The sequence below is a fragment of the Nuphar pumila genome, chromosome 13 (assembly GCF_984573655.1).
Source record: "Nuphar pumila chromosome 13, dmNupPumi1.hap1.1, whole genome shotgun sequence".
NCBI classification, from domain to species: domain Eukaryota; kingdom Viridiplantae; phylum Streptophyta; class Magnoliopsida; order Nymphaeales; family Nymphaeaceae; genus Nuphar; species Nuphar pumila.
The window spans coordinates 5,095,575-5,115,992 of NC_143261.1; the positions used below are offsets into that span (position 1 = coordinate 5,095,575).

The 20,418-nt window shown below is 36.4% G+C and overlaps 1 protein-coding gene across 1 annotated transcript; it reads left to right on the forward strand.

Moving 5' to 3' along the window:
- The first annotated feature begins 1,351 nt into the window (after positions 1-1,351).
- LOC149817596 (large ribosomal subunit protein uL3m-like) lies at positions 1,352-19,023 on the forward strand. Its single transcript, XM_089984841.1, has 5 exons — positions 1,352-1,818; positions 1,991-2,200; positions 2,488-2,592; positions 18,487-18,600; positions 18,717-19,023. Exons 1-5 carry the CDS (start codon positions 1,474-1,476, stop codon positions 18,888-18,890), a joined length of 948 nt encoding a protein of 315 aa, XP_089840967.1. The 5' UTR covers positions 1,352-1,473; the 3' UTR covers positions 18,891-19,023.
- Positions 19,024-20,418: the final 1,395 nt, after the last annotated feature.

Sequence of the window (20,418 nt, forward strand, 5' to 3'; positions counted from 1 at the left end):
GGGTGGGCAACCGGCCTGACAGCCCGATGGGCCAAGCCTACCCGGCCTGCCATGGGCTGGGTTTGGGCCAGTTAGATACCAGGCCGAAACCCGGTGATAGGCTTGAGTTATTTATTAATTTGTTAATAATATAAATTTTTTAAAATTAACTATTACATAGTAACTTAGATAACTATTATTATTTACCTAATTAGTTACATGAAAATTTGCTATTTGTTAATTATTATTATTTATCTAATTAGTTGCATTAATTAGAAATTAGTTGCATAGAAACTTGCTATTATCTCGTTAACTCGTAATTTCGGTCAAGCATTTATGCATTTTAAGATTGGGTCAGGTTGGACCCGGCCCGCTTCACATTGACTCGTTTGGACAACAGGCCAGGCCATGGGCTTTTCTTCAAACCCAAGCCCGTTAAGAACCAGTCCATTAGTGGGTCGGGCCAGGCCGATGCCCACCCCTAGCACCAATTGAGCAATCTCTCAAAAAGTTGAGACCTTTTCTTTTTCAAACATTTGAAACATGAGAGGCTAAACTTAAACTCAACAAACATATGATTTAAAATGCACCCATTTGTAAATTATCCAGTTTGTTTAGATAAGTGATGCTAAGTAGGAGCATGTACGAGAGAACAAATATTTGCAAGAGTAGCGTGTATTTCTAGGCTTTAGAGGTTGGGACTTTTAATGGCACTCAAAAGTGTTAGTAAAATGCATAATGAAGTGGACGTTCTTTTTAAAAAATGTCTTAATGACACTTTTGAGCGCGAAACTGAGACCTTTAATGGCGCTCAAAGTGTTAAAAACTAAAAAAACCAGAAAACCACATTTTTTGCGTTGGCCTTCCATCAAAGCTACTATGGACTGCCAAAACGCTTCCCGTGCGCAGCTACCACCCGTTCTACAATTTAGTAGGTAAATATTTTCTAAACATTCTTCCAATTTTGTTGTAAATCTAACTTTAGAGATGTGATTTACACAGTTTGTTTCGTAGAAAACAGGTTTTGAATAATGTAGGTCTTTTAAGAGCTTCAAAATCAAAGGCCCACATTATATATAAGTTTCGTTCATCAATTAGAAAATCATATTCTTAGCCCCCCAAAACATATGATTTAAGGTGCGTTCTCTGGCAAACAAATTTGAATGCATCCATGAGACCGATTTCCCATATGATTTTCCAGTTAAAGAGTACATTAGATAATGGTAGTAGCAAATATGTTTCCTTTCTTGAAAAGTCAGGATTCGAAACTCGGGAGGCTACGACTGGTCTGAAGTCTAAACCCTACAAAAGACACGCACTAAGAAAAGGGTCTCTCTCTCTCTCTCGTTCGCTCTACCTCCTGACTGTGTTCGAACACTCTGCAGCCTGCCATGTTAGTCACCGATCTCGCTATTTTTCCCACCAATCCTCCCTAGTGGTTGCTCTCTTTTGGTAGCCTCCTCCTAACGCCCCCAACTCTACACCACCGCCACCATGTCCGCGGCTTCCAGAGGCTTCATCTCTCGCATCCGACAACGCTTCTCTCTCGACTCCTTCTACCCTCTCCAATCCTTTACAGGAACCGGCTTCCCCAGGTTCAGCACGGAAGCGGCCCTCTCAGAGGATCACGACGACGATGGTGGAAATAAGATCATCGAAGCTAAGCCGAAGATAATGACACCCAACTCCAGAAGGACGGGAGCCATCGCCATCAAGTGCGGGATGACGGCCCTCTGGGACAAGTGGGGGAAGAGGGTACCCATCTCCATTCTGTGGTTAGACGATAACATCGTCTCTCAGGTTAAGACCATGGAGAAGGAGGGGATTACTTCACTTCAGGTAGTGATCAATAGTCGCAAAATTGTTGACATCTTTCTTTTTGGGGTTCTTATTAGTAGAGTTTGCTTGAAATGGTGTGATGGGTATGTGGGGTTTTGAGTTTCTTTTGGTTTTAGTGGTTTTGGTGTGTGGGTAGATTTTTTATGGCTTTCGTGGGTATGGTGTTAATTAGATTGGAGCGGGGCAGAAGAAGGAGAAGCATCTGACGAAGCCCGAAGTTGGTCATTTTAGAGCGCAGGGTGTGCCTTTGAAGCGGAAATTGAGAGAGTTTCCGGTTACAGAGGATGCTCTTCTACCCGTCGGTACTCCCATTACCGTTCGTCATTTTGTTCCTGGCCAGTATGTCGACGTAACTGGGATCACAAGAGGAAAGGGCTTTCAGGTACTGTTGAGAATTTTTCCGTTGATCGTCGCTTTCGTTTTCAGTTCTTTTTGTTTGATGTAGCATGGCAACTTGATTATAATCTTTCATATATTCCATTACTTGTATTCTATGTTGTCGGGATTGAAAATTGATTAATCGCAAATTGTCGAGCATGCGGTGATGATTTAGCTCAGATTGCCAGGTTTTATGGGTCAAGCAAGCAATTGCTTGCTTGCAATTTGATGATCTATTATTTCCATTACAGGTGAAAGGTTCTATCACTAAGTAATCTCTTCTTTTGATAGGGTGGGATGAAGAGATGGGGATTTGCTGGAATGCCTGCATCCCATGGTGCGTCGCTATCACACAGAAGTATTGGTTCTACTGGTCAAAGAGATGCTCCTGGCAAGGTATAATGTGAAACCTGAATTCCATGGATTAATATGCTGTAAAACTTTTTGCTAGAGAAACGGGTATCACTGAATTGTATTATAACCTGTTTGGTGTGCTGTTGAATTCTTGGCTAGAGATAGCTGGGATCCCTAGCTTGTATCTTAAGCTGACGAAAAGTGAAGTGAAAGAAACAGCCTTTTATGTCCCAAGTCAAATTCATCAATGATTCTTTTGTCTGCCAATAAACTTGAAAAATAATTTACTTAGTCTTAATTTGTCCTTGCATTTGCACATGAAAGGGGAGCTAAGAGGCCTCTTTATCTGAATTAAGTAGAAAGTGCCATCTGGAGAGTGCTAGCTGTAATTGACACAGGATGCAGTCTGAGCTTTTCTGCAAATTTTACCCTAACAAATTAATTACAGAATTAAAATGGAAGTATGTGTACCGTTTTGAAAAGGATGATGCATTGCAGTATTTTTGCCATTTATTTTCTCAAGATGCACTAGTTACATTACATAAGTGGATGGAACTCCACTTCCTAGATATTATTGAACAGGGAATGTATACCAGGTGTTGAATTTGTAGAGTTGCATTTTAGACTCTGGTTGCCACCACTCCATGTTCTACATGTCCAAATTTTGCATTATGAAGAAGGCCCTAAAACCAAGTTAAAGCTCGAATTGCATTGGTGCATGGGAAGGAGATTATTTTGAATTCAGGGGACTTGGTTCAAAGCACACTTTAGAGTGCATTGGTGGCAAGTGGTGGTGTCTGCTCATGCATGTCACACACAGTTGATGGGTTCACCTACTTATATAAAAGTATGAAGTTGGTGATATGCCTTGTTCATGGGGTGAAAAGCCTAATTGAAAACCAGGCTGGCTTATGTAAATTGACATCTTTATAGACCACATTAGACAAGAAGTGGGATTTTATAGAAAGATTAGGTTTGGGAAGGACTGTTGGTTTGAATCTATTTGCACTTATCTTTTTCTCAATTCAAGGACCGAAGCTTGAGCTTCCATTTGACATCCTATTCTTATTGGTGGATGGGGTTGAGAAGAACTCTATATAATGGTAAATTAAACAATTGCTCTGATGGTGGAGTCTAAGGAGCAATATCTAAAAGCTTACTTGGGCAACTTGGTTAGATGGAATGCAGTGGGAGTTTTTGATCAAACCAATGTTGTAAATAGTGTATCAAAATCTGTATCTCATGAGCCCGAGATACAGGTATACCGTATCGTATGATACAGGAAAAAACTTGAATTAAAACCCATAAGAAAAATCTTAAAAAAAAATAGAATGCAATAGAAAGAAAAAAGAACATGAATATATGAAATATGAGTAACTAAACATAAACATGCACTAGTAAAACATTATATACGATATTGATAACACTCCTAACAAACATTTAACAAAAGTCATAAGTCACAAGCACTAATGTTTGATATCAAAGTTATATATTACATAACCTAACAAACGAAGCATCCTAGTCTATCAATCATAACGAAAACAAAATTCAAATGATGAATCTTCTTCGTCTGAGTTGTCTTCTTCTCCTCCTCCATCCACATTCATCTCTGGGCCAGCATAATCATTGTCATCATCCACTTGAGCCTCCATCTCAGCCTCCGGTTGCCTCCAATCCTCATCATCATCCAAGACACCAGGCTCTTCATCTACCTACTCATCTGATATATCGAGGTTGTGAATATTGATGGGATCGTAGTTGCTCCTCTGGCGTCTTCTCGATTCTTTTTGTATTTGTTTGTAATATTCAGATATTAATTAGAATACAAGTTGTATTTAAAGTGGATCCACTGACATATATCTTAATGTTACCTTTGCGTTAATCTCATGTTGTAGATGACAATTACAAGATCATTTAATTGAGAGTGCTCCAATCTATTCCTTTTCTTTGTGTGGATGCGCTAAAAAAAACTCAAATTTCTCTTACTTCCACTTGTGTTGCATCCCTGTCTCAATATGCGTCGTACAAACCTAGATAATGAAGGAGGAACATCTTCACCAAACATATTCCACCATTGATCTAAATCCACAAAAGAAAAATGTATCATGAGAGAAAATCCTTGCAACACAAAAATACATAATTAAATATAATAATATTGAATTTCAAATGCATACTTGGTCGCATGAGCTACACATTTGGATTGCGCTCCTTCATCCAAAGTCCCCCTCGTTTTATTCATACTTGGTTAACTCCAAATTAATTTGTCTCTAGAGACTATGATCTCTATTGAGTTTCTCGATGAAGTTCAGAACACCTGTTTGTACTTTCCTATCATATACGATTATGGGGGAAGAATTTGATGGCAAGATTAAAGTAAGAGGCAATAACTTGAATGTCTTGATGGAGCTGATGAGTCCATATCTTATCAATCACCTTCCAAACTGACATAATACTTTTTCTTGTTGCTAAAATTTTCTCTAATATGTTCTTTTGCCTTGTCCATATCATCATACAAGTAGGGCATAACTGGAGCCTCGTCACTGCCCACTGTCCCCAACACTTTCATGAGTGGCACTGTCATCCTCAAAAACATATTACACCTTTCAAAACTCCATGGAGAAGAATATCCCCGCTACCTCAACCCCAATAGGTTTTTATGCAATCCTAATTGCAAACCACTCATCCAAAGGAAATATTTGATTTAATTCATTTTGATGAATGACTAGGCTCTGTACAGTTAAAACATTTGTGGCAAACCTTGTCAATGCATAGCGTATCAACTCGGCTTCCTTGGTAAACCTCATTATTAAGTTTAGGACAACTGAATGATTATAAATGAATTTTGTTACTTTTATTTACATCTCAATGCACTCAGAAATGTCTTCCATCTCACCAATATCTTCAAATATCAGATCAATGCAATGCATTGTGCATGAACACCAAACAAAGCATTTATATTCCTCCTGCAACATTAATCCAACATCTTTGAAGTTTGTTGCATTATCAGTAATGAAGTGGATCACATTTTCAGGCTTAACATCCTCCACCACATCTTTAAAAATCACAAACAACTCTTCTGCCATCTTTTGTCTATTAGACATATCAACAAATTTAAAAAATATAACACCTTTAGGACAACAAATAAAAAACTTTACCAAAATTTCGCCTGTTCGTCCACCCATCTGCCATAATGGTGTAGCCCGTAGTCTTTCAAGAATGTCTGAACTCACTAGACCGCTATTTCACTTCTGCAATAACTTGCTTCAAAATCCTATCCTTTAATGCATGATAGGAAGACATCTTGTAACCAACTCCTATGCTAGCTATTGCATCAACCATAGCCTAAAAATGATACGAGTTTACAACGTTGAATGTTAAGCAAGTCTCATACAAAAAATGTTGAACTATAAGATCTGCTTGCTCAATCATTTGCTTAGAGGCTATTGTATAACATATATCTAGTTGGGCTCGAGGGGTCATCCTAAGTGGGAAATAGGTACCAATCCCACGTCTTGGACTCGTAAATCTCCTATCTCCTCCCCTCCTTCCTTACTACCAGCAAGTCCACCACGAGATGGTGCACATCCAGTACCATTGTTGCTTGTCCCCTTCTCCACCTCCTTGCCCTTGTGTTGCCGTAAAAACTCGAACTTCTACTTAGTGGAGCTAGTCACGTCGTCAGTTGCTTCCCCATACACCTCAGGTGGCATTTTTGGCTATTCCCAAGGTTGGAATATATTGTAGCCCCCAATTTTTGCCACCTCATGTTGTTTTTTCTGCCTCTTCATTTGAGAGTCCTTCAAAAGTTGATGCATCTTCCATTTCATAATATTTGGCAGATTCAAAGAAGTGCATGCAGTTGTATATTTCCTTGTGTCGACTAAATCATGCTTCATCCTTGAAATGCCTTCATGAATTTGCCTCTTACAATAGTTTCACTACTTCAACATCCTATTTTCTTCATAAACCAATATACAATGATCTCATGTCAGGTCTCTTGATGTGGCCATGCTCCGAATACGTTGGATCAAACCCATTAGGGTTAAGATTTGAGGATTAGAGGGCATAAAAGTGTGTGTATGATGGAAATAGGCAGATTAGGATAAATCACACCACTGGGGCTCGAATCTAGGAAAAGTCTCAATTTCTAGGGTAGGGTAGGTTGAAAATGAGTAAGATTTGAGGGTTAGAAGCAAAAAAAAAAAGGTTGGGCAGGACGGAAATGAGTGAGATTTAAGGCAAACCACACTTCTAGGATTCAGATCTAGCAAAACCCCAAATTTTAGGATGAATTTAATCTCACAATAAGGTGGGTAGGCTTAGAAAACGGGTTTGGGGTGGGAGAGAATGAATAAATGAGGTCAAAATGACCCTTGAGGTCTAAAAAATGGCCCCCATAAGTGGTCAATCACCACTTTTCAAGCTCTGGAAAAGTAAAAAAAAAGGCTTGACTTACACTGCGGGGTGTATGCTATGATACAATACAATACACTCTTGTATCGTACGATACATATCGTATCGGTATGATAATCATACCGAATATGATTTACTATTTAAATCGTACTGGTTCCCTCATTGATACTATGATATATCGTATGGTATCGTATCGTACAATACAATACTATATTGACAACAATGGATCAAACCCTGCTATTGGAATTTGATGGAGCTTTGGATTGATGACATGACTTGCTAGTGGAGCTCAAACTCTATACCAGGCATTTGCTTTGCTGGCCATAGAGCACAGGCTATTGACCTTTGATAATTTCTGAAAGGAGCCTTTCTAGCTTGTATATGCCTTATTTTCTTAAAGGAAACTGAACCTGTCCAACATCTGTGAATGCTTCAAATGACTTCTTCACAGATTTTGTTTGACTAGTTCTGTGGATGAGGCTGATGGGCACATTAGTGCCTCCTTTGCAAATGATCTCCTTAGCCGAGGAAGCGAGGCTTAAACTTGTGAGATTATGGGTTAAAGTCACTTGGAAGTTCCTTTGATTGGGAAAAATGACTTGTACCTCAGTGATGGAAATATTTACCTCCATGTCTTATACATTGTTAGAGATGTAAAAAGTTGCAGTAAGTTGCTTCGGCCTGATGATGCGTTGTTTGGCTTGGAATCCTTACTCAGGTATTGCTTGAGTTGAGGCCATCCTTGTCTTTGATATTCTGGATTTTTGTGTACTTGTTTGTAGATTACCTTGATTATTTGTCACCTCTCTCTCTTATTTGATTTGAAAAATACTCATTTGGTTCAACTTAAAATAGGAGAAAGATAAGAATATTCCCAGTTAAAAATAAGATCCAACCAAACTTGCTTAAATCAAAATTCATCACAAAAAGGTGTGTGTAGGAGATACATGTATCCTCATATTACTAATAACTCCTAATTCTCCCACTCAAGTTGGGATGAATATATTAATCAATCCGAACTTATGTAATTTCAGCTATTCTTGCCTTCTGAATTGCCATAGCGAAACTTTATGCTAATTGATTTTAAAACCCAACATGCAGAGTGTTAAATCAGTACTCTTCAAGTTTTTTTTTTGTTGGAAAGTGAATGTTCTTGTAATAGTAGATGGGTATTTTGCTATATGTTAGCATCATAAAATTCATAATATAGATTTAAATGAGTTCCGCTTCTACCTCAGATTTCAACCATCATCATGGCTCCATATTCCCCTTGACACTCAATTTAGCAACCATAGTTTGTTTCTTCTCCATTATACAAGATTGTCTCCTACATATATGCAGTTACTTTAATTAGATATTCTACCATTAATTTCTCCAGCCCAATTTGCATCAACATATATCCAATTTTAGATCTATGTTTAGACAAAGGAACAACTTTCTTGAGAATGATTAACCTTCAAGTACTTGGAATGGAGGGACATTTGTGTATCAACTTACGCTTGCACACATACAAAATCAAACCTTGTGATGGTTAGGTATTTAAGTTCTGCAACCAAACTTTCATACCTTTCTGCATCTTTGTAGCCGGCATCTTCTCATTTTCTATGTGCAACAAATGTTAGGGTGACCAGGCTTTATTTACTAGCATTCTTTTATTTAAAAAACCAAGAGCATATTTTCCTTGTGAATGGACTATAAACCTATGTTACATGGACTCTTCATCTAGGCTGAATTGTTGGTGTCAGATACTTATCGACACTGACACTAACACTCCTAGACACAACACCTAGATGTCATTTTTAAGAGTGTCCAAAAATTTTGACGTGTGTAGAGTGTCCAGTGCTGGGTATCATAGACACGAGTGTCCAGCTTTGTGGACACTTGTTAAACAAAGAAGTGTCAAGTATTTTAGAGTTGGAAGGTACTTGGGAAGTATCCATCATGCATCGAGCATCCGACACTCCCATTAGTCTTGATAATTTGTTTTGACTTTTTGCACTTAAAATCTTACGTGTTCATATTACATGATTAACATTTGTGTAAAGCATCAAGGATCAAATTGCAAATGAGAAAGGAATGTGCATTTTATATTTTATGGTTTTGTTTGCATAATTCTTTAAATCTTTTTTTTTCTCTCTCTGATATATATATATAGTCGTGTCTATGTGTCTAGTTTTTAAGACCCATCATGTGCGACACTTCTTCCTGTGTCCGACATCGACATCTGTGTCAGTGTCCAAGTAAAGTAGACGATAATTTATTGAAAGTGGCAATCTCAATACCAAGCTCTTTAGCGGCTCTCAATTCCTTGATGTCAAATACTCACTTCAAGTGCACTTTTAGTTTTTCATTTTCCATCTCAGCACCACATGTTAATGATATCATCTACGCACTTGAACTATCATTCATCTCCTCAATGAAAAATGTGATACTTTTGTTTCAATAGTTGCAAAGAGAGAACCTGATTCAGCTTGCTAAAAGCTTGAGGCAGAGCTGGTTTTTTTCAATACCTGTTTCAGCTTGCTGAAAGCTTGATTTGAGTTTAGTCATTTAATAAATGAGGTGGGCTTTGTTTAGACAACCCCAGCTCGAGCCTGAGTTTAGACTCATTTAGGGTACCAATGACCTGTTTAAGTTTTAGTTAAAAATGTGTCTTTATATTCGTTATATAACATTTTCTTTGCAAAAAATCACCTATGGCATGACAGTAAGTTTGTTTACTTCTAGCCTAGAGGTGAGGCTTTCAAATCACCCACCCAACTCTATGTTAATAAATTACTAACCCATTTGTCTCAAGCTCATTTAGAGGAGCCAAGCTTGAACAGCACAGGTGCAGGCTCATCCTCTTCTGAGCATGTATGCAGCCTCAATTATGAATGCTATTTCACTGGATAACTATATTTCCTTTTGGTTTGTACAATTGGGATGAAGAAATTGCTAGGATTTTTTTGAAATCAGCTGCGACCTCTGTTTGTTGAACAAAGGTGTGAAACTAGCAATGACAATGTAGAAACTATGCAAGTGCCTGGGCAAGAACATGCCTAGATTGTGGTAGCTAGGATATGGTCACCTATGTAACCTCCTAGGTGATTAATAGTGTACACCCAACTTCTGTTAAGTTGTACATGTATATATATTTTACTTCTAATGATGTAATAGGTAATACCCTCTAAGGGGATTTTCATCATTTCTTAACATTATAATAGGTTGTTCCCATTAGGGGTAATTTAGTTCTTTTGCTTTATTTTGTTCTTTTTGTCTTTTTTTGTTTTTATAAGGACTATTTGGTCAAAGACCAAATAGAGTTGTTGGGTTCTTTTTGAACTAGTCAATAGAGTTATTGGAACAGTCCAACAACTATTTTTATAGCTGTTGGAATAGTCCAACAACTCTATTTGACAGTACCTCTTATGTATAAATAAGGGTGAACCCCCCTCTTTTTCTCCAATGCTCTTCTAAAACATTCTAACTCACTTTGTAAGTATATTATGAATAAAATGCTATTTATTTTATTCTTGCTTTGGCTGTTTATATTGCCTATGTTGGCACCTTGTATTATCCCATGGTGGACTTGTGCATGTGCACGTTGTGTTTATGTTATCATAAGCCTTTTGTGGTTCTTGCTTTTGTTTTTCTGCATATTTCGTGATGTGGTATCAAAGCGAGGGATCCTTGATCATGGTATCTTGTCCAAATTTGTGCTTCGAAAGAAAAATTTGGATTGATATATATGGCTTGGACTCAAGGCTCTCGTATTTTGGTACATATCTCTTGTTTAATTAAAAAAAATGTATTTAGAATGTATATTTCCTTTCTTTTCTTTTCAAAATTTGTTTAAAATATTATGATTATTTCTTGGGTATGTAAAATGTGTTTTTTGAATCAATTGGAATTAGAGTTTTATAAAATGTCTTTTAATGAAATATTATTTTAATGGCTCTTGTGTTTGTTTTTTTTGACATTAACCCATAATTTGTCTACTCTTGAGCTCCTTATGGTAAGTTCTCTATGTTATTATTATTTTTAATACAAAAAATATATAATTTTATGATCTCATGTACGTATATATATTTATTTTGGGTTTCTTGGATACCATTATGAATATTGGTGACTTTATGCACATGTCAAAGCATGTTCTTTGAATTCTATTTGGTGCTTTCATTGAGATGTGCTCATTAAAAAAATTTAAATTCTTATATTTTTATATCTCTCGTCATCATGATTTTAAGTTAATTAGTCATGCCATGAATGTTTTGTATACTCTCATGAGATTGCTCTATCGGCATATCATTTTCATATTTATGTGTTGTGGACATATGTCTATGCATCTTTTATGTGCCATTTCAAAATTGTTTTTGGTATTTTGGGTGAAAAATTATACATTTCGGGTATTTTTTTATGGTCTCAAATTAAATTGAAATTAGAGTTTTATCTTAAAAATTTCTTTTTTATGTAAGCTATTGTTTTATTGGCTCTTGCGTAAGCATGATAAGTCAAAATATATTTTGTGTATGTTAGTATCTTATGTGAAATCATGGTATTCATATGCATATCTTATGTGTTCCTTCATAATTTTTTGTGGCTTTAAAGTTATCAGATTACTGCATATACGTGAATTTTGATTTTTTTGTGAGTATTCATGATTAGTTGTACTTGTGTATACTCTTGGTTTTTTTAAAATCTCTCTATATATTTTTGGCCATCTTTAATGTTGTATGTCATTGTCGTCTCATAGTAGACCTGCTTATATTGACCATACATATAATTACATATGATTACATCATTTGATATCTTGTTGTACATATGATTGCACTATACTCATTCTAAAGTTTTCATATACCTGTATTGGATTTGATTTGAAACTTTTTTAAAATTGGTTCTTATATATGAACTCACTTATTTGGAAACTGATTTTTGTGAGTATGTATTGCCTCATTTATGGCATTTGTTTTGTCTATCACATATTTTTATATGATGCCTCATTTATTTTTGGCCATATTGTTGTTAAACCAGGGTTATTTGTTGGGTAAATTATGTACACCTTAATTTTTTGTCAGTTTAGATTGTCAGCTTATAGTTTGACTCTAACTGACAGTTGTTTAATCTCTGGTTTTGTGGGTGTCTTGTGTCACTCATTTGTTTATTTGGCCATTGTTATTATGGATGCTTGTAATTATGTTTATTTGTGATGGCTATCTATATTGAAATCATGGTGTTTCGAAAGATTGTTAAAATTGATAATCTTATTCTTCTTGATGACATTAGTTTGTTTTCATTACAAGCTCTTTTACCTCGTGTGTTGCTCCTATTTTACCTCACGTCTAAGTGTCATTATATGTAGACAAAAGATGTTTGTTCACACCTTTGCGTGTGTTTTTAGCCCACTGTTGGCATTGTGATTATACTTTTGATCTAGTCGCTAATACATTTGATTTTTGAGTATCATTATATGTAGACAAGAGATGTTTATTCACATTTTCATGTGTGATTTTAGCCTATCGTTGACATTGTGATTATGCTCTTGTTCTAGTTATTGATACACTTGTTTTAAGTGTCATTATATGTAGACAAGAGATGTTTATACACACTTTCGTGTGTGTCTTTGGCCCTTTAGTGACATTATGTTTATGCTCTTGTTCTAGTCGTTGATCCACTTGATTTTTGAGGTTTGGAGGTCTAGTAAGGTGATTGCTTGTGGTGGTCGAACTATTGTTGAGATTTGCAAAATATTATTTCTTGATATTTTTGGGATTTTTAAAACTCTTTATATCTTTTACAAATTGTTGTTGATTTGCATATATCATTTTCTTTGTTATGTGTGATTTTTTAAAATCTTTTCATGAAATTTTTAAACTTTTACTAGTTTTTCTTTATATGGAAAAATGCTTATCGATAAAATTTCATGCATTTCATTGATAACATATATATATATTAAAATTGTTATTTGGTCCTCTATACTTAAATTTGATTTTGGGACATGTGAGTGAATTTTAATGGGTTGTGATTTATGGGATTGCTGTCATTCATTGTTATGTGCATTAAATATATTGCATATATATTTTTTTAATTGATTATCTTGTCCACATTGTTGTATGCATAAATTTAATTAACTCCTCTTTTCTTCAGGGTTTCTTTTTGAAGTGTTATACTTTATATGCATGTTGTTTTTAGTATAAATTGATGATTTATTCTATTTAAAGTATTTTTTAAAAATTTGGGATATTATTAATACATGATTGTTTATCTCTTCTTGATAACTTAAATATTCTTTATGTGATTAAATTCTCTTGGGATCGATATTTCTGTTTTCTTGTACGTTGATTATGAGCTTATGCTTGTCTAAAATTGTTTTTATAAATTTTATATCTGAGGTATTGATGCAGTGCTGGAGCTGTAGTTTCAATGTCGATGAGGATCAAATGAGGGTCGCCGGTGCGGTGAAGGATTAGGGTTGTTCCGTTAACGGACTGTCCCGGGCTGCTACTTGTAATGTGTAGCGGTGCAATACACAAAATCCTAATGGCCACGTTGAATCAACACAAATTCGGTTCAATAGAACCAAGCAATAATAAATTAACGAACTGAAGGAATCAAGAATGTTCACCAACTGATAATATTAAGAACCATCAAACAATGACTAATGGAAAAGTAACAGGGAACATAAAATGACAAAAAGAATGCAAAACCACCAGCAATGATCGTGCGGCCGAAGACAAAAATGCAAAGAAGGCTATTTATTTAATGGATTGACGCAACTCACAATGAATCAAGGTAAATAATAAGCAAACAATTAACTGATGGCTAAATGCTAGGAACAAAGGGACGATCATGCAGAAAAGAAAAGAAAAAACAAACGTTGAAAGAAAACAAAAGGCTGTCGTGAACCAACAGAAGAAAAAACAAAACAAAACAGGCTGCGGTAGAATTCCAATCTTCTCTATCCTTCACGAAACCCTAGGCAGGGTATTAATAATGCCTAGCTGGATCTGGGTCTCGGGTCCAGTCCTTGGACCCGAGATGAACTCTGATTGCTATTGGATCTGGGGCGTCCCGGCTGGTGCCCTTTGTGCTCGTCTGGAGTAGGTACGAAAGGATCTCTTCTCCGCGCATCGGTTCAGTGATCCGTATCGGATCCACCACTTGGATCCGATCACCGATCCCATGGTGCAAATACAGTCCACCGCCTAGGTCAGGCTGTATGGACCTGGGTCCATCCTGCTCTGCATCAGGTATGCTCATTTTATCTTGCTTGAATTGGTACTGATGTTTCTAAAAATTTTCAAATTATTACTTTGTTCTACTTGAGCGTTATTCTTGTTCAAAATATACATACTAGTTTTTTTTAAGTATATAATTATTTGGTTAAGATATCTTCTTTTTGTGTAGTTGGAATCTGTGTTTTGTTCTCTCTGCAAGTTCTTAAAAATGCGATGGAATGTGAATGAAATATCTTTAATACATTATATCATGAAGATGAAGATAGCCGATGAAAGCGTTTGGGGATGATCACTGATAAAGACATTCAAAGACTTATATTTGCAAAATTCTCTTATGTATCATAAAGATGAAGACTCTCAATGAAGACACTTGAAGACTTGGATCCTCCCCATTGATTATTTTTTGTATTTTCAAACATTCGGTATATCACATCATAAATTTGACGGGAGAGTGTTAAGTTTTATATATATATATATACATATTTTATTTATAATGATGTAATAGATAATACCCTCTTATTTCACAACATTGTAATAGGTTGTGCCCATTAGGGATACTTTAGTTTTACTTTATTTTGTTCTTTTTGTCTTTTTCTGTTTTTATAAGGATTATTTGGTCAAGGACCAAATAGAGTTGTTGGGTTCTTTTTGGACTAATTAATAGAGCTGTTAGAACAGTCCGAAAACTATATTTATAACTGTTGGAACAGTCCAACAACTCTATTTGAGACTATCTCTTATGTATAAATAGGGGTGAACCCCTCTCTTATTCTCCAATGCTCTTCTAAAGCATTCTAACTCACTTTGAGTATATTATGAATAAAATGTTACTTATTTTATTCTTGCTTTTGTGCTTTAATGCATGGTATTGCCCTTAGTGGCTGTTTGTATTGCTTATGTTGGCACCTTGTATCATCATGGTGGACTTGTGCATATGCACGTTGTGTTTGTGTTATCGTAAGCCCTTTGTGGTTCGTGCTTTTGTTTTTCTGCATATTTTGTGACAACTTCATGTTAAACAAGGGTTAAGACAATGGAATAGGAATCTTAGTGTCTTGTGATATTTCTGTAGATTGGTATGCTTGACAAAATGCCATGCTAATATTTCTAGTGAGTGCACATCTAGTAAGTAGATATTAAGCTCCATTTCTGGCAGAAAGAGATGCAACAGTCTGGTACTGCTTGATGCATATTTCATATTATCATATTCCTGTAATGGTGTAGAATTATATGTATCTCTTGGCGAAATGTGGATAGAAAGTTCATTTAATACATCAAGAAATTTTTGGTTGATTTATTTATCTTTTCTATGGAGTAACTGGGGCCCTTTTAACTTGTGATAAGCCTTACCGATATTAGATGCTGTTATGGATTAATATTTCTCAATTACAATATTTTAATTCTATTTGACACTTATTGCAACGTCTTAGTTCTTTTATAGTGGTTCTGTGAATGGCATTTCATGGTCGTCTCTTCCTATGAGTTATCCTTCTCCATGATTCCGTTGTCAGTTTTCTTTTGTTAATCTTTCTTTGTGCTTTCTGAGGTTTTGTGATTTTTACAACAGAACAACATCCTCAACAGTATGTCTGTATGCAACCTTGGGTTCAGGAAACACCCACTTTTTGCAGGCCAATTAAAGTTCTTTCCTTACCCATCCTGTTCACATTTCATCAAATCAACGTTCTATCTAATAGCAGTATGTTTACATTTTTACATCTCCTATTGTGGATTAAGGGAGTTTGTTTTATCATGCAATCGATGCATCGAAGTTCTTAAATGTGTAGCAGCATGAACTTGTTGGGCTTTGAAGTCCCCTTTCCTTGGTACTTAATGTGAATATGCAGTTTATTTGTTAAGGGCATTCTTTCAAAAAAAAGGTTGGCATCCTTAGTGTATTGAAGGAATTATGTATGAGGGGTATTTTGATCGAAAAATGAGCGTACTCTAATTTGACATGTTTTTCGAAATGCCCTATAATTTTCGATATTCTTTTCATGTTCAAAATTGAAATATTTGTATTTAAAAAAACCTTTTTACCCTTCTCACATGTGAACTTCCTCCCAAATATGTGACTATATTTTGCAGAACATTTTTTTTCTCAGATTTGTATCTTCGATCCGATGTCGAAAACTTGTGTTTTTACAGTTGTTGGAAAACTGAGACACAAGATTATAACTTTCATGTTTTGAGTGAAAACCGAAAACCCCTCTAGGGTTTCTGTTTTTGAGTTCCAAAACCGAAATAAAACATACTTTGTAGACTGGAAAAACCAAAAAATCTATCTTCAGAAGATGTTTTGACCCATGAAATGAATGATTCTAGAAAAATATAAAAAAGAAAAAAGAAACTATACAAAAAAATCTTTCTAACAACACGTGATTCGTTGAAAAACGACAAACGGGTGTTGAGATATAGTACCAACAACGTTCCTAAAACAAGAGATGAACAGTCACGACTATGCTTTTTCTATCTGTTTCTATGATATTTTTCGGCCACTTGCTCCGGAAATCTGAAAAAACAGCAAAAAGAAGAAAGACGGATCGGGACATTAGCTTTCCAACGCCACTAAGATCATCTTGATCTGATAAGCAGTTGGGGAGAAACACTCTCTAGAAGATAAACTGTTCAATATAGGCAAAGATGAAGAAGTCCACATACAATAAGGAAGTCCACATAAAATATATGCGAGGATGAAGAAGTCTGCATAAAATATACGCAAGAATGCAGAAGTCCACATAAAATATATGCGAGGATGAGGAAGTCTGCACAAAATATATGCATAAAATGAGGAAGTCCACATAAAAATAAGTGTGAACATCCTATTAATCTCAAACCTCGAAACTTTGTAAATATCTGACTAAGTTCGCATATACCTCAAAAGTTCACATAAAAATATGTGTGAACATCCTGTTAAATTCAGAAAATCGCATGTATTTAAGAGGAAATTACATGTTTAGGAGGAAAATCACATATATAGGAGGAACTTCTTATATATTTAGGAGAAAATCGCATGTATAAGAGGAACTCTGTATATATTTAGGAGGAAATCACATGTTTAGGAGGAACTCCACGTATATAAGAGAAAAATCACATATATAAGAGGAACTTCACATATATATAGGAGAAAAATTGCATATATAAAAGAAAAATTACATATATAAGAGAAACTCCACATATATATAGGAGGAAAATCACATATATTGGAGAAAAATTGCATATATAGGAGGAAGATCACATATATAAGAAAAAAATCACATATATTTAGTAGAAAAATTGCATATATATTTTATGAAGAATAGTCTTTGTTCTAAAATCTTGATCTCTACGATCCAACGTCAAAAACCCGTGTTTTTACAGTCATTGAAAAGCTAAGACACAGGCCTATAATTTTTCTGTTTTGAGTCAGAGCTGAAAACTTCTTTAGGGTTCTCGTTTTTGAGTTCCAAAACCATAATAGAAGCATGTTTTGCAGACTAGAACAACCAAACAATCTATCTTCAAGAGAACGTTTTTCTCCAACCGCTCATCAGATTAAGGTGATCTTGGTAGCATTGGTCTCGATTTATCTCTCTTTTTTTTTTCTGTTTTTCTCGATTTTCAATGCCGGTAACCAGAAAATAGCATAAAATAGACAAAAAAGACGCAACTGCACCTGTTTCGGTCTGCAGAGCATACTTCTATTCCAGTTTTGGAACTCAAAAACGGGAACCCTAGAGGGTTGTCAGTTCTTGAGTCAAAACATGAAAGTTATAGGCCGGTGTCTCAGCTTTTCAATGTCTATAAAAACATATGTTTTTGACGTTAGATCGGAGAGATACAGATCTGAAAACAAAGACTATTCTGCAGAAAATATTCACATATTTGAAGGAAAATTCACATATATTTAGGAAATTCGCATGTGCAAAAAGTAAAAAGGTCATTTTAAAGCCAGATATTTGCGATTTTGGATATGGGGAGTAGCGAAAATTGTGGGGAATTTCGAGAAACATGTCAAATTAGCCATACAGTACAATCATTTTCTGTATTTTGATCATCATGACCACTTTATTGTAGTTTTTTTTTATGTTTTATCAACTTGATGGCTGTGGTAATTTTTACACATTACTTGTTTCTGGACTCCTGAAAATTCTTGGTGCTTCTGATAGTTGTCTCTGCATACAGCATATCAACCTGATCAGAGGCAAATATTACATTTTCCTCTAAAGCTTGAGTGCTTGACTTTGAATGTTGACACGAGTGCATACCAAAGTTGGCTGCTTAAGCAGCATGCTTGCATACTTACTGGAATGTGAACCGAGACCAGGTTTTCAAAGGCAAGAAAATGCCAGGGCGCATGGGTGGGAAACAGCGGACGGTAAAGAATGTATGGATTTACAAAGTTGATCCAGCAAGGAACTTGATGTGGGTGAGAGGCCAGGTACATTTTTCGCTATGTATATTTATGCATGCATTCTTTCATTTTCTCAGCAAAACTGAAGTTGCAATATTGGTGCCAAATCCCATTTCATACATTTTATATTATATCATCTTCAGGTTCCTGGTGCAGAAGGCAATTTTATTTTCATCAAGGATGCTGTTTACAAGAAACCTGATCACTCAATTCTTCCATTCCCAACTTACTTCATCCCTCCTGATGAGGATGCATCAGAACTTAAACCTATGGTCGCTGATCATGGTGATATCGATCCATTCATGGCTGCTGAATAGCATTGATATGCAGTTATATAATGCAGATATTGATGATCTCTGTCTATGCCCACCTTGCATCTGTGTGGAGCATCAACAACAAATTTCACAATGCCGCAGATTTCGAGTGTTTTAGATGTTGCAGTTTTACTACCACAGTTGAGAAAAACTTGCTGTATTTTTCAAGGTTCCTTTTCTCTCTACTGTGTCCTATGGGAGCATATGATGTAAACGTACTGAGTTTTATACATTTAAGGTTTCGGCATGTTATATAACAAAAACACAAGGGTGAACTTATCTAGAAAGAGAGGCTCCATCTAAATACCAAGTACCCAGCCTCTGCTCTTCTTTTTGTTTTTTTCAATAATAACTTTAAACCTTCTATCCTTTATCTGAGCAAAGTTGCAGAATTGCATCCCAATCCTGAGCATGCAAAGTATCATGCAAGCTTCACAGCACATCGAAACACATGGTTGGACTTGCTTGCAGTGATGTGTTTTTTTGTAATGTGCCACTGCACTCATCCTCCATGTTAAGGTGCTCCGGTGCCTTCCCATCAGGAAGTTCCCACGAGAAAGAGTGTAGAAGTGAAGCCAGTGTCGAATGAATCATGCAGTGTGAAAGAGGCAGGCCAGGGCAATCCTCCTTCCTGCTCCGAATGGAGTGAACTGAAGATCATGTCCCTTGTAATTCACATTCTACCCGATAACAGCTTCAGTGAGAATGATGTGGTGTTCTCCCAGACATTGCTGCCCCTTCCAGTAGCCCTTGCATTGATGAACACTTGGGTGTGCTTGGGAATGGTGTATCCAGCAACTTAAAGTTGCATCTGCTGTGTGGTAGGAAGATTGTGATCGGTGGCCACAGCCTTTACGTTTCCTTCGCAACTGCTTGCATGGGAGCTGTGGGATGTCCGACTCTTGCACTGGGCGACGCTCACCGACAACCTGCGTGAACTCCAATTGTGCCATGCCATCTTCTCAGGGTGGCTGATCTGTGCTGCCATTGCCCATTCTATGGTGGTGGAACTAGTGTGGCTGCCGGCTGTTAACTAGTCCTGTGCACAAAGATGAATTGGACTCAACTTCTGCAATATGATCACCATGTTACGTATGTTGCCAAATCAAGTTAGAGAGACCAAATACAATCTGATGGGGAAAAGCGCAACTGGGTCCAATCATCATTAGCTGCATAGGCAGTGCCCTAATGACCAATCATATAGCAGCGTTGGTTGGACCCCCAACTGCATCTAGATGTGGATCCAATCCAAAATCAGAGTGATGTGATTGGTCTGATGTGATCGCTTATGAGATTGATCATGTTTGGAATTTGGATCCAGCTTTCATCAGGGTGATGGGATTCAATCATCAGCAATGGCATAAGAAACATCAGCATTGCAAGTCATATGACAGCAATGCATGGGCGCCACTAAAAATCAATGTCATGTGATTGGTGTTATGAGCTTGCTCGTGTTTGGATTCCAACCTTCGCAGGGCAGCTACATAAGCTGTGGTGATGGCGTCGTAGAATTGGATGGACATACGATTCC